The sequence below is a fragment of the Belonocnema kinseyi genome, chromosome 8 (assembly GCF_010883055.1).
Source record: "Belonocnema kinseyi isolate 2016_QV_RU_SX_M_011 chromosome 8, B_treatae_v1, whole genome shotgun sequence".
Taxonomy (NCBI): domain Eukaryota; kingdom Metazoa; phylum Arthropoda; class Insecta; order Hymenoptera; family Cynipidae; genus Belonocnema; species Belonocnema kinseyi.
Window position 1 is genome coordinate 63,466,888 of NC_046664.1, and position 14,480 is coordinate 63,481,367.

The window sequence follows — 14,480 nt, forward strand, 5'->3', positions numbered from 1 at the left end:
ATATATTTGGGGCCGTTCGAAAACTACGTTATGCTATTTTTAACACTTTCTCCACTTCACAAATGCGACCCTACCCCCTTTGATCAATATATTGAACGCAGAGAATTAATACGGGGATAAATTCTTTTAAATAAAATTAATGTAAAGGTTCCATATTGAATTCAATATAAAATGCTTACTATTCATAGTTGAAATATATTCATTTTCAATAATATAGTTGAATTTTAAACCAAAAAAATATTAACTTTCTACCAAAGAAATACAATTTTAACGAAAGAGTTGAGTTTTCAAGATAAAAAGTCAAACCTTTTAGAAAACAGTTGAATTTTAAATATAAAAAAATTACTTTTCAACTATGAATGGCACTTTTTCAACGAAAAAAGTTAATTTTAGACCAAACAGTTGCATTTGCATTTGCAATCAAGTTCATTATTTTTGTTTAAAAAGTTTACTATTATATTTTTGGTTCAGATTCCATCATTTTTAGTGGAGAAATTCTATTATTGGGTTACAGAATTTATCTATTTGGAAAAAAGTAATCTTTTTTGACCGCAGATTAAATTTTTTTGTTGACAATTCGTCTTTTTAAATGGAAAATTCCTCATTTTGGATTTAAAATTCATCTTTTGTATAAAAGTCATCTTTTATGGTTGAGAGTTGATTCTTTTCCATTGAAAATCTACTGTTGTATTTTTGGTCCAGAATTCTTCTGTTTTGGTTTGAAATTCTGCTATTTGGTTGAAAATTTAATTATTACGTTGAAAATTATTTTACAAAAAAGTTATCTTTTTTGGCTGAAAAAATAACTAATTCTTTCAGCAAAAAGCACGGATATTCAACCAAATATTTCAATTTTTAACCAAATAATAGATTTTTTAACCTGAAAAGATGAATTTTCAACCCAATGGTCGAATTTTCAAACAAAGAAAAAGATTAAACTTCAACCACAGTTACATTTTTAACCAAATAGTAGAATCTTCAAGCCAGGCAGACTATTTTTTAAAAGAGAAAGTTGAATTTTCAACCCACAAACTTTTTTTCCAAAAAAGATTAATTTTGAATCCAAAAGAACGAGGTATCCATCCAAAAAGAGGAATTGTTAACAAAGCAGTTAAATATTCAACCAAAAAGATATGACTTTCAACCAAATAGTTGAATTTTCATGCCAAAAAGAAGAATTTTTGAGTAGTCAATTGATTTTTTAATTAAGTAATTAAATGTGCAAGCAAATAGTTTGATTTTCAACCAAAATGATGAATCTAAACAAACATGAATTTTTAACAAAGAAGTTTAACTTTTAACTAAATAGATGATCTTTCAATTATAAAAGATGAATTCTTAACAAAAAATATAATAATTGATATTTCAACTGGAGCAGATTAATTTTCAACCAGGCATATGCATTTTTAATAAAAAAGATCGAATTTTTGTCAAAGGAGATGAATTTTCAAACCAACTAGAAGCATTTTCTACGAAAAAAATTGAATCAAAAAGTTCATTTTTAGTCAAATAGTTGAATTTTCTATAAAAATAATCAAACTTATAACCAAAAAAGAAAATTAAAAAAAATGGGTAAATTTTCCAACCAAAAACACGAATTTTCCAGAAAATACATAGTTAAAATTTCAACTAAAAACGATCAATTTTCAACCAACAATGGCGAGTTAAACTTTCCATTAAAATGTTTATTTTTAACCAAAAGAAAGTGATTTTTTAACCAAAAGAAAGTGATTTTTTAACCAAATAGTTCTATCTGCAACTAATAAAATGCATTTTTAACAAAGTAGTTTAACTTTCAACCAAAAAAGATTAATTCTTAATGAAAAATTTAATTGTTAAAGTCTGAACTAAAAATAATTAATTTTTCATGAAAAGTAGATTAGTTAAATTTTCAGATAAAATAATTAATTTTTAACTGAAAAAAGCGAATTTTCAACAAAATAGTTAAATCTTTAACCAAACAGTAGAATATGTAAACAAGATGTGAAGTCTCAACTAAAAATACGATAGTAGATTTTTCAATTAAAAAGTAAGAACTTTCAGCAAAAAAAAGTTGGGAATTTATTTTGGATTCTATTAAGTTAATTCGTATTTAAGCGGAAAAACGAGAAAAAGGGGAAGTTTCTTGAAACAAGATTGAAAAATGATGAATTCTTTACAAAGGGTATAAGAATAGGGTAAAAAGTATGAAGTCTACATTCAGATGCTTTATTTGCAAAAGGAAGTCACTAGTTTTCATTTCTTCAAGAATTTCAAAAAATTCTTATTCACATTTATATTTTTCATGTTTGATGTCAAATTCTGCGTCAACCTCCTCTCCTCTACGTCACAAATCGCCACCTATAAACAAATATATTTTTTTACCTTTTGGTTTTAAAATTCAACAATTTTGTTGAAAAATGATGTGTTTTGTTGAAATATCGTGTGTTTTTTTAAAAGATTAACCTTTTTGGTTTAAAATGTATCTATTTGGTAGAAAATTCGTCATTTTTTTGGAAAATAAGTCTTGTGTGGTTCGAACTAAATACATATGTCGACGTAAAGTATTTTAGGAACTTAAAGTGTTTCATATTGCATTCAACAAGGTATTATTTTTATAGGGAATTTCGAGAATTCGTTACTTTTCGAGGAGGGGTGGGGGGGGGGGGGCAAAACCAGTTTTCAACGTTGGGGCCGGAGGGGATAAAAAATAGCCTAAAATTGGTAACGTAGTTTATGGGCTGCCCCTAATATGGACTAGAATTGTTTCTCGCAGACTTTCACATTAAAAAATGTCTGAGTTTGATTAATTTTCTAAGTTGTAATGTTAAGTAATGTTTTGATGATGATAGAGTGCTTCTTTGTCTTCGATCTGACAAATCACTGAGCATAATTTGTCCATGGACTCTACTCTCAAAGAAAATATATGATGGTCCAGTGAGTGACTTTATGATTCTCCAAGACCATATCAACGACCCCCTTCATCTGTTGATATTAAAAGAACCACTAAAAGACGCAACCACAACTTTCTTGGAATATGTCTCCTATTCGGGTATCTATCTACAAACCTTATTTTCCATACTTAGCACTTTTGGGGTGGCCACTGACCAGGAAAACCGTAAATTAGTCTAGAATTTTGTGCACCAGGAACTAGCCGAGAGTTTTTGTTTTTAAACTATACATTTTTCAGATTTTTTTTGCTTTTGAAATTAATATCGTCTCACTTTTCGAAAAAGATGCATTAGGAATGTAGCTTAATGTTACCAAAACCATATGCGTTAAAATGAAGATAATTTTATATTGAGGATTTTAAAGTTACTCTTTTGTTAAAAAAATCAATGTTCCATTTATACTTGTGTTGATGGATCGTTCAAATTATAAAGTTGCTTTTATATTTTACAGTGACAACTTTCTTTTTATATATTTAACAAAGTAATTACGTAGGTAACCTAAATAAGTTAAAAAATTACCTTTCGAGGAAAACTGACATGAAATTGGAGAATGTTCTAAGCTCACGTGTTATACATATTTTGTCTTCAACTATAAAATTTGCCCATTTGCGGAAATTTCGGTTACTAAATATATAGCACATTGTTAAGAATGATTTCCTATCGAAAATCCAAAATCTATATTTTAGATTCTGAATCACAAAAACGCAAATATCTCCTGAAATACGATAGATAAAATGGGTCCCTTTCTTTGCAGAAACTCTAAATTTATATTCTGAAATAAAGTCAGTTGCTTATTTGCACAGAATTTTCACTGCAATTTTCTCTCTTCTTCTCTTTAGTTGATAATTCATCTTTTTTTTTTGTTGAAAGTTAATTATTTTATTATTATACTACTATTATATTATTGATTCTGAATTCATCACTTTTAGTTAAAAATTCTCTTTAGTTGAAAATTTATTGTGTTTCTTTAAAATTCAACTATTTAGTTGAAAAGTAATCTTTTTTTATTGAATATTCATCTTTTGTTTTTGTGAATTTGTTGAGAATTCAACTGTCGCCTTTTTGAATAGAAAATTCATCTTTTGTTAAAAAAAAGTCATCTTTTTTGGTTAAAAATTCATCTTCTACGGTTGAAAGCTTATTATTTTTAATTAAAAAATCTAATACCTTATTTTTTCACCTGAATTCATATATTTTGGTTAAGAATTATACTAATTTTCCATGTGATGAGAGGGTCACGTGACCAGGTTCTTACTTTACCGAAACTTTTTTTATTCCCTAACTTATTTTCGCACGAAGTTCCACATCGAAATGAAAATTTATGATACTGAATAAAAAGCTCTAAGAATGGTGGGTCTGCTCCTAAATTTTTATAATTATGAAAAAAGTTTTTTTTTTGTAAATAACTTTTTTTGCTTTTTTCATAATAATTCAAATTTAGAACCAGGCCCACCTTTCTTAGTGCTTCTTATTTATTATCCCAAACTTTCAAGTCGATGCGGCGCTTCTTGTCAAAATAAGTTGGGAAATAAAAAAGTGGCGGTAAGTTCAAAATAATTCTTTTAATATAAAGGAAATTTTATTGTTGAAAATTCATCTTTAATGAATGAAAGTTGATTCTTTGTAGTTGAAAAATCTAATACCATATTTTTGGACCCGAATTATTCTCTTTTGGTTAAAAATTATACTACTAGGTTGCAAATTGATTTATTTTGTTCAAAATTCCATTATTTTCTCATATATATTTTTTAGTTGAAAGTTACTTCTATTTATTTGAAAAGTCTCCTATTGAATATAAATCCAGTATTGTATTTTGGGTTCAGGATGTATCTTTTTTGATTAAAAATTATACTAATTGGTCCAAAAATTAAACTTTTTTTCAACATTCACCTTTTTCCAATGAAAATTCATTTTTTTCGTAGAAAAGTAATCTTTTTTTTTCATTGAATTAATCTTTTTGGTTAAACATTTCACTATTTGATTGAAAATTCATCTTTTGGTCCGAAAGTCATCTTTTTCTTTGAAAATCCATCTTTTACGCTTGAATGTTAATTCTTTTTAATTGAAAAGTTCACTACTATTATATTTTTTGCCCATAATTCATCTGTTTTGGATTTAAATTCTACTGTTTTCTGAAAAAGTTACGTTTTTTGTTTAAAAATTTGATCATGTGGCTGAAAATTTACCTTTTTTGTTGAGAATTCATCTCTTTTTCTTGAAAGTTAAACTATTTAGTTGTAAATGCAACTGTTGGGTTAAATATTAATTTTTTGTTGGTTCAAAATTCAATTATTCAGTTAAAAATTAATCTTTTGATGGAAAATGAACTTTTTTGTCGCAAATTTATCTTCATGTTTAAGAGTCAAATGTTTTCTAAAAAAAATTCGAATTTTTAGTTAGACAACTCAATACTTTTGTTGAAAATTCAACGTTTTTGGTTAAAAATTGTACTATTTTATTTAATGTACGACTTGAAATATTAGGAATATGGTACCTACATTAATGTTACTTAGAGAAATGAATTCCTCTATTATTCCTCTATTTTCGTTATAAATCACCCTGTTTCCTCTGTTTTAAGAGTATTTTTGGCTCCGGAGTCTGAAATCACTTTTGCAATAATTTACATTATATATCTCACCTTGTAGTTTTAAAATGCTCAATTCTTTTCAAATTGTATATAATAGAGCATTTAGTATCTACTGAATAACAATTATTACGAACGCTTAAAAGCCAGCCAGGAAAATTTTAGTTTTTGACCTGGAATTCCAGGAAATATTTTTGAATTTTCTTTTTGAGGTTTGAGTGGCCACTCTGAACTTTATATAATCAAATTTAGTAAAGTATTTATTTGTTTCCCAGACTTTCAGATTAAGTTTCGAATATCAGTTCCAATATCGACGTATTTAGTAGAGTCTGTAGGATGTTCTACAGAAAGTATCATTTATCTTGAGGGTATAAAATCTTCGAGAGCGGAGATAGAATCAATCCGAGTTAAGGCACTTGTTGAAAGCTTGCCAGAACTTCGGTTAGAGCGTTTATTAAGGAGGGAGAAGTTTACAGAAGCGGAGATTTTTGCGAAAAAGTATAATTTGAATGCAGAAAGCATCTATTGCGCGAAGGCAGCATTATTCGTGAATCGGTCGGGTCCTTGGGCAAGGGGCAATGCCGATTTAGTCGATTTAGATGAATTTATTGCAACCCTAGATAAGATAAGCGACCTGAAATTCGTCTGCGACTGTTGTAATAATGCATTAATGCCGAGCTACAATCAGATGAAGAGATTGTTGTTATACGCACGCCACAGAATCGTTTGCTGTGTTCAGGTAGATATCTTTAGTTAAATTAAATTAAATCAGGGTGTCTAGCGTCCTGGAAATCCTTGAAAACCTGGGAAAATATTTCAATTTTGTTCATGGTCCTGGAGTTTTTATTTCCTTAAAGAAAAAATAGGTTTTAAAAATTATTCTTCGCTGAACGAAAAAAAGCTGCTGCACCGTTATTTTGTAATTTTTATTTGTTTCCTAATTTTTTGCTTTGTTTGAAAGTAGAAAAATACACCTTTTTAACAACAAATTGTTCATTTTATCACGATGAAAATCACGAAGCTATAACCGAAATTATTGCAAAGTTTCTCATTTATTCCCGAATTTTGCCTACTTCAAGAAGTATTTCATTAGAAATTTTCAAATCCAATAATTTTTGGCTGTCAGTGTATTGAAAAAAAATTCAGTTACGATTGTAATGAGCTTTAATTGATCAAAATTGGATTAAATTTAACTCAGCCCAAACTATTTGCATTTATCCTTTTTGCTTGAAATGTCTACTGTTATGTTATTCGTTGAGATTTCATCTTTTTTAGTAGAAAATTCAATTATTTGGGTGAAGGTTGATCCACTTTGTTAAAAAATCTTTTTTTTTTTTAAATCATTTTTTTAAATTGAAATTTTAAATATTCCAGCCGTAGATTCATTATGTTTGTTGGAAAATCATCTTGTTGGCAGTAGAAAGTTTAATAACTTCGTTTAAAACTCATTATTTGGTTACAAAATTAATTTTTTTAACTGAAAATGTAACTTCCATTTTTGGATGACAACTGATTTTTTTAATTGAAAAGGTTAAAAGTGGTACCACTTTCTTGAAAAAATTTGTTTTCGTTTGAAAATTCATCTCTTGGGTTGAAAATTTAACTGTTTTGTTGAAAGTTCATTTTTTGTTATTTAAAATTAATTTTCTTAGCTGAAAATGTAATTCTATTTTTTCTTGAAATTTTTTTTTCTAGTTCAAAGTTCATATTTATTGGTAGAAAGATAATATTTTTGGAAGAAGTTTTTTCTTTTTTGTGTAAAAATGCAACTGTTTGGTTGAAAATAAACTATTTTGTTAAAACTTAATATTTTTGGGTTGAAAATACAACCGTTTTTTTTTTAATCCGTCTATTTGGTTAGAAAATGTAACTTCTGGGTTGAAAGTTTAAACTCATCGTTTTGGTTACGAATTCATGTTTGTAGGTTGAAATTCATCTTCCTTGTTAAAAATTTAACTATTTTGTTGAAAATATAATTTTTTAAATTTCAACTCTTTGGTTGAGAATTTAACTATTTGGTTGAAAATTGATATTTGTGTTAGAAAATTCTAGTATTCTGTACGAAATTCAGCTATTTTGTTGGAAATACACGTATTCTTTTAAAAACTAATCCTTTTTTATTCAAAAATCACTATTTTATTGAGCATTCGTCTCTTTGGACAAACATTCTTCCTCTTGGATTTGAAATTCACGTTTTTTGTTAAGAATTAAACTGTCTTCTAAAAAATTTAATTATTTGGTTGAAAATGCAAATGTTTTAGGTTGAAGTTTTTTGTTGTTTATCTAACGTTAAAAATTAAACGATTTGGTTAAAAATGTCACTATTTCCTTGAAAATTATATTATTTTATTGAAAATTAAATTTAAATTAGCTTAAAATTTTATAACTCAGTCAAATTTCCACCTATTGTTGTTAAAGTTGAAAAAATATGAAACTGAAATATTTTCGATTGTAGCTTTGTGATTTTTCACAGCAATAAAATTAAGAATCATCAAAAAACGGGTTTATGATTATAAAATCAGAATTTGGCGGCATATGAGAAATTTTTCATGACAAATTTTTTTAGTTTCACTAGACCTACAGTTTCTATTGTGTTTCATGAAAAGTATTTCTTCGCTGTAAAGAAAGGTACCTGGAGAAATGTATTTTTTAATAATGGAAAACTTGGAAAAGCCCTGGTTATATTTTGGAAGAAACGCTAGACACCCCGATTAAATTAATGTTTTCGAATCAGATATCAGAATAAACTCTAATTGTATTTTACGTAGGAATACAACGACGACAAGGAGTTATCGATTCTGCTTTCTGTAATAACAAGTACGTTGCACAAACTCGAAACTTTCGAGATAATCCGGAAAATAAACGCAAGTGCTAACCGAAGTCAAGAAGAAGAAGTGAGCGATTGGATACAGTTTTCAAAGGCTGATTTACTAACCGAGTGTATTAAACATCTGACACACGTAAGATTGTTTCATTTATTTTTATTATTTTTGCAGGGTGGCCGCTGGAGGGAGAACACTGGAAAATCAGGAAATGACTAGAAATTTTTTGGACACGGGAATGTCAGTAAATTTATTCTTTGAGCGGGAATTTCATACATTTTTAGAAGAAAAATGTATCCTATACCTTGAAAAATAAAAATTTTCATATCACATAAAATAAGCAATTTATAATAAGTTCAATTTTAAATTTGTTATGCATATTTAGTTCAATTTTTAACTTTTTCAGTCATGAAATCATTCAGTTTTTAATGCATAATTGTAAAATCTCTTTTAGGTATTCATTTTTTGGCGTACAATCTCAATTTAAAGAATGTTAAAGTGCAGTTTTGAAGCTTTAAACAATTAAACTTTAAAAGGGCTTGAGCTTGAAAATTTCGGATAAAAAACGTTTTCATTTAATGAAATTTAAATATAAATTAATTAAGGATTTTAAAAATTAAACTGCAGTTTGAGTATTAAAAATTGAACACTAAGTGATTCTACAAGGGGCTTTTATTAAATTTCAAATTCTATTCAAATATTTTTTTAATCTAAAATATTCATATTTATATTCTTAACTTAAAGTATTAAAAAAATAATCTTAGAATTGAGGAGTATAATGTGGAACAATATTATAAATTTTTAGCTTTTTAAATTGAAAATTAAACATGCTAAATTATATAATTTCAAACTCAAAATATCAATCTCGAAATAAACAAAAAAACATTTGAAATTATTTTTTGTAGAAATTGATTTTCTTGGCTGATTATTCGTATTTGGCTGAAAACTTAATTATTCTAGTTAAAGATTCATCACTTAAGTTACAAATTCATCTTTTCGGTTTGAAATTTAACTAATCGAGTGGAAGGTTCATCATTTGAGATGAAAATTCATCATTTGTTTGAAGATGTAACTATTTTTTTAAAATTATTTTTTGTTTGAAAATCATTATTAATTTAAATTAGAAATGAAATTATTCCAATTGATTATTATTCCATTATTTCAGTTGAAAATTCCTCATTTTGGTTAAACATTAATTTTCTAAAATGAAAATGTAACTAATTAACTTTGGTGAAAAATTCATGTATTTTATTGAAAATTCATCTTTTTGTTAAAAATTCGTGTTTCTTGGTTCAAAATTCATCTTGTTGCTTGAAAATAAAACTAATTAGTTGAAAATTAACTCATGTAAAAAATTCATCTTTTCGGTTGAAATTTCAAATAATCGAATTGATTAAACATTCTATTAAACATTAACTTTTGAACTAAAGATTGAACTTCAATTTTTCTTTCAAATTTCATGTATTTTGTTGAAAATTCGTATTTTTTGTAGAAATTAATCTTCTTGGCTGAAAATTCATTTTTTTGTTTTTTGAAAATTACACTCTTCCAGTTAAGACTCATTATTTTGGTTAAAAATTCATCTTCTTGGTTAAAAATAAAACTACTTGGCTGAAAGGTAAACTCTTTTGTCCAGAATTTATATTTTTGGATAAAAGTTTATTTATTAAAAATACAAATATTTTGGTGGAAAATTGTTGTTTTTTTAATTTGATAATTAAACTACTTGATTGAAAATTGACGTATTTCTTTGAAAAATCGTCTTTTGTGGTAGAATATTAATCTTGTTGGTTAAAAATTCCTCTATGTTCTTGAAAATGCAATATTTTTTGTGAAAAATTAGCAATTTAAAGTGGTTTAAATTGAATTGAATATAACAGCCTCATTGTTCTACCTAAATGTGCACTGCATCATTTAATTCTTTAATTAATCGATTGTGCTAATATATTAAAAAATATCTTGTAATATAATTTGTCAAAGCTTTCTAAATTAAACATATTAATTGAATCCCTGGAAATTGAAAAAAACCATTATTTATAATAAAATTTTCAAACAGTATAGCTATTCTGATTAGATTGTTTAAAAACATGTGAAATATTTGAATGGCTCCGTACTATGAAAAATTGTACCTAAAAAGACCTGGAATTATCAGAAGATTTTTTCAAGATTTGATTAGACACCATGGAAAATAAAATATTCAAAATGGTATAATTTCAAATTATGAATGTTCCGAATGAAACAAAAATGAAAGTATTTCACAATTGTTCTTTAATATTCAATAATTTAACATTATAATTCAAAATAATTGTATACGTTTTTCTTCTAAAATTAAGAATCAAACAAATTCCCCGTCAGAAGATAAATTCAGTACAATTTCCCCGATTTCCTGGTTTCCCGATCCAGTGGCCACATTGCAACTGAAATCTTCTCAAAGATGCATTTTACGCAGGGCGAAATGGAAGCAGCAGCTCTTATCTGGGTGCAACACTTTTTGAACATAACAAAGGACTTGTCGGACAAAAAAGTTTCAGAATTGTTAGAAGCAATTCCGGAAAAGATTCCGATTTCTCAGTTGTGGCCATGGCTCAAGCATTTTGTGCCCAGTTTGTTATCCATTCAACCCAACACTTTGGCACAAATAATTTCATGGAGTTGTAAGAAAACTAACCAATTGGAAAAGTTGCATCGCAGTTCTTGGCCCCAAGTTGGGCTAGACTTCGTGAAGGGCTTTATTGAACTTCTGAACGTCGAGGAATCTCACGAATGCTCTTCCTTATACCAGCAGTATGCTCAAAAGAATTCCCCTCTGCAAAGACTTATGACACTTGTTCAGACGCTGACAGATTTACTGCGACTGAAAGAAAGTTACAGGTAAGGGGTCGTACTTAAATTATGTAACATCTCGGGGAGGGGGGGGGGGGCGAGAAATTTAGTTACGATTGGTTACGGTCAGGGGTCCTTAACTCATGTACGTAATTTTTTCAAATTCGCAAAACCTTTTTCTGAAGATTATCTTTTCAGTTATAAATTTTATTATTTGGTTCAAATTTAACAATTATCTTTTAAAAACATCCTTTTGGGTTTCAAATTTTACTGTTTTGTTAAACATTCGTCTTTTTGGGTTAAAAATTCAACTCTTTTCATAAAAGATTAAACCTCTGTTTAAAATTCATCTTTTGTTGCTGATAAGCCAACTAAAATCTTTTCTGGATGAAAACTATTCTTTCTGTAAATTTGTCTTTTTCATTAAAAAATTCATCTTTTTTAGTAGAAATATTGCATCTTTTTCCGATACAAAATGCAACTGTTTTGTTGAAAGTAAACTATTTCCTAGAAAATTTACTTTTTGTGTAAAATTAATATTTTTGTGTTAAAAGTAAATTTTTTGTTGTTGAAAATTTGTCTTTTTGATTTTAAAAATTCACCTGTCTTAATAGAATTTTCATTTTTCTTGGATGAAAATGCAAACAATCTTGGTAAAAGGTCATACTTTTTGGTTGAAAATCGACTGTTTAGAAAAAAAGTAATTTATTTTTATTGTTCTTATTTTTATTATAAATTAACTTGTTCTTATTACGGTGTTGGGAAGTAAACTGGAATCTTCTTTTGACTATTTTTTTAAGGTTTTTTCTAATTCATCTGTTTTTGAAGAAATTTCATTTTTCTTGAATAAAAATGCAACTGTTCGGTTCAAATTTAAATTCTTTTTTGTATGTTTGTCTTTTTATTTTAAAAGCCATTTGCCTTAGCAGAAGTAACATGTTTCTTCGATTAAAATGCAACTGCTTGATTGGAAATTCAAAAATTTCTTTAAAATTCAACTAGTTTTTAAAATTTCTTTTTGTTTTTAATAAAAATTCATCTGTTTTAAGAGAAATTTCATCTTTTGTATAAAAATGCAACTATTCTGTAGAGAATTTAATAATTTTGTTGAAAACTTCTCGTTTTCGGTTAAATTATTTTGTTAAGGAATCATTTTTTCTTTTTCAAGATTTATGTTTTTAGTAGGAAATTCATCTCTTTGGTTGAAAGTAGAAGTACTCTGTTGAAAATTAAGTTTTTTAAATTAAAAATCCATCTAGTTGGGTAAAGTTAGACTACATCGTTAAAAATGAATTTTTTTGATTGATTGTCTTTGAATGATAATTTAACTTTTTCATTTTTTTTTTTAAATTGATCTTCTGAGGTGAAAATTCTTTTATTTTGCTTTAAAAAAAACCTTTTTTTCGTTTGAAATTTCATTTTTTTGGGTACAAATGAACCGCTGGCGACCAAAAGGGGACACGGCCGGATTCAGCCTGAGAAGAAAGACTGATACTTGTAGAGAATTTCAAGGCGCATCTTTTTTTCCTCTTGCAAAAATTTATAGGTTTTGTAGTTTTTGAGATAATTGGTAAAAAGTGGATTTTTTGAAAACGAAAAATTCCAATCTTTTTTCACGTCAACTCGCGCTAATTTAGCCAATTTTTATCATTTTCCGATTTCCCCAATATAAAGTACGTGTTTAAGTCTTCTGAAACTATCTAAGAAAGAAAAACGAGAATATTGTAATAAATAAGAAGTTATTAATTTTTTTTGAGGCAATGCAAAAATCATGAATTTTAACCTTCAAGCGCCTCGTTTAGCGAACGAATTTTAAGCTACGGAAAGCTTTCAGTGAGAAAGTTGTTTATTACGGTTCAAAGAAGTTTTCTGGAAAGTTTTAGATCAATTGGATTAATAGTTCAAAAATTATGAATGTTTTAAAATCCAAGCGGTAATCTTGACGCTGCCCAAAAACGTGCCTGGCCGGCTACGTGCGCGCTGCAGCGAACGACGTGAAGGTCAAGTCAATCAGGCTGAATCCGGCCGATTCCCCTTTTGGTCGCCAACGGTTCAAATGCATCAGTTTCGTGGAAAAATATTTTTTTGCTAAGAGGTCATATTTTTTGTTTTAAAATTAAATTTGTATAGAGAATATCCGTCTTTGGTCCAGGAAAAATCAGGGAATTTTGAAAATGAAGTTCTCGGGCACCCCGCCTAATTCTACTAGCAATAGCTGCCAAAACATTTCTGAAAACTAAAAATTACTTACAGTAAGAGGGAGTTAGAAATATTTTTTACGGTTTATTACAGGGTAGGTGGGACTTAGAGAGGGCCTATAATCCGTTACGTAATTTAAGTAAGGCCCCTAAGTGCGGCATTGATTTCAAGATCGATATTATTAATTTAAACTCTCTTCGCTAATCAGTATTCCATTAATTCAAAAGGATTGTGGTATCTTTGGATACGTACATGGGCGATCCAACAGAAATGATCTATTTATTATTAAATAAAGTACACATAGAGGAGATGAAGTGCTTTGCTGAAAATTTCTTGCACCAGTACATGCTGAACCACGGCTTGAAAAACGATCATGTCTTTTCCTTGTTTATTCAGGTATGTTTTAGAAAGATTTAAAAATCTTTGACCTTATTTTTTTACCAGCAAATATAAAAAATGTGCATTTTTAAGAAAAATGTTTTTGGTGACAGCTCAGAACCCTTAGATATATTTGCAATCAACCTATATTACAACCTATATTCAATAATAAAGTTAATGTGAAAAATTCCTGGAAATAAAACCAATAAATCAACAAAAAATGCGGACAAAAACCATAAAATGTTCCTATTGAAATTTGTAAAAAGAAAACAGATTTCCTGAAAAAGAAAAGAACAACATTTTTTGTTTTCGGCGAAAATAAAAAATAGAAAAGAAAAATGAGAAGGCAACCAACCAAATCCCCTTCCTTCTCTTTTTTATTTTTATTATTATCAAATCACAATGAAAAACATTTGTAAAGAAGAATCATGAACGTTCCGGCACTCATACAGCACCCTTATCAAGGCAAAAAAATTCGAGCAAGCAGGAACAGCAACGAAATCACGATGCTCTCTTCCTGACATCCGAGAATCAAATGAGGATCAGATTGAAAACGCATCACAAACATACCTGAAATCTCAATCATAAACACATCAGAAATAGAGAAAGTAAAAGAAAATAAAGATTTATGAAAGCTCAGTGCTACGAGGGTAGTTCAATAAGTCCTTAGAATGAAGTATAAAAACAATTTTTTTTGGGTAAATTTTTTTTTATCTTTCAACATAATCTCCTTGGAGCTCTATA

General features: G+C 27.9%; 1 protein-coding gene across 1 annotated transcript in view; it reads left to right on the top strand.

Moving 5' to 3' along the window:
• The window catches only part of LOC117178178, a 56,140-nt gene that overhangs the window by 7,537 nt on the left and 34,123 nt on the right, over positions 1-14,480 (top strand). Inside the window, exons 6-10 of the mRNA XM_033369468.1 lie at positions 2,832-3,031; positions 5,790-6,253; positions 8,283-8,474; positions 10,786-11,207; positions 13,586-13,754. Of these exons, the coding sequence (XP_033225359.1) occupies positions 2,832-3,031; positions 5,790-6,253; positions 8,283-8,474; positions 10,786-11,207; positions 13,586-13,754 (1,447 nt within the window). The remainder of the gene's footprint in view (positions 1-2,831; positions 3,032-5,789; positions 6,254-8,282; positions 8,475-10,785; positions 11,208-13,585; positions 13,755-14,480) is intronic.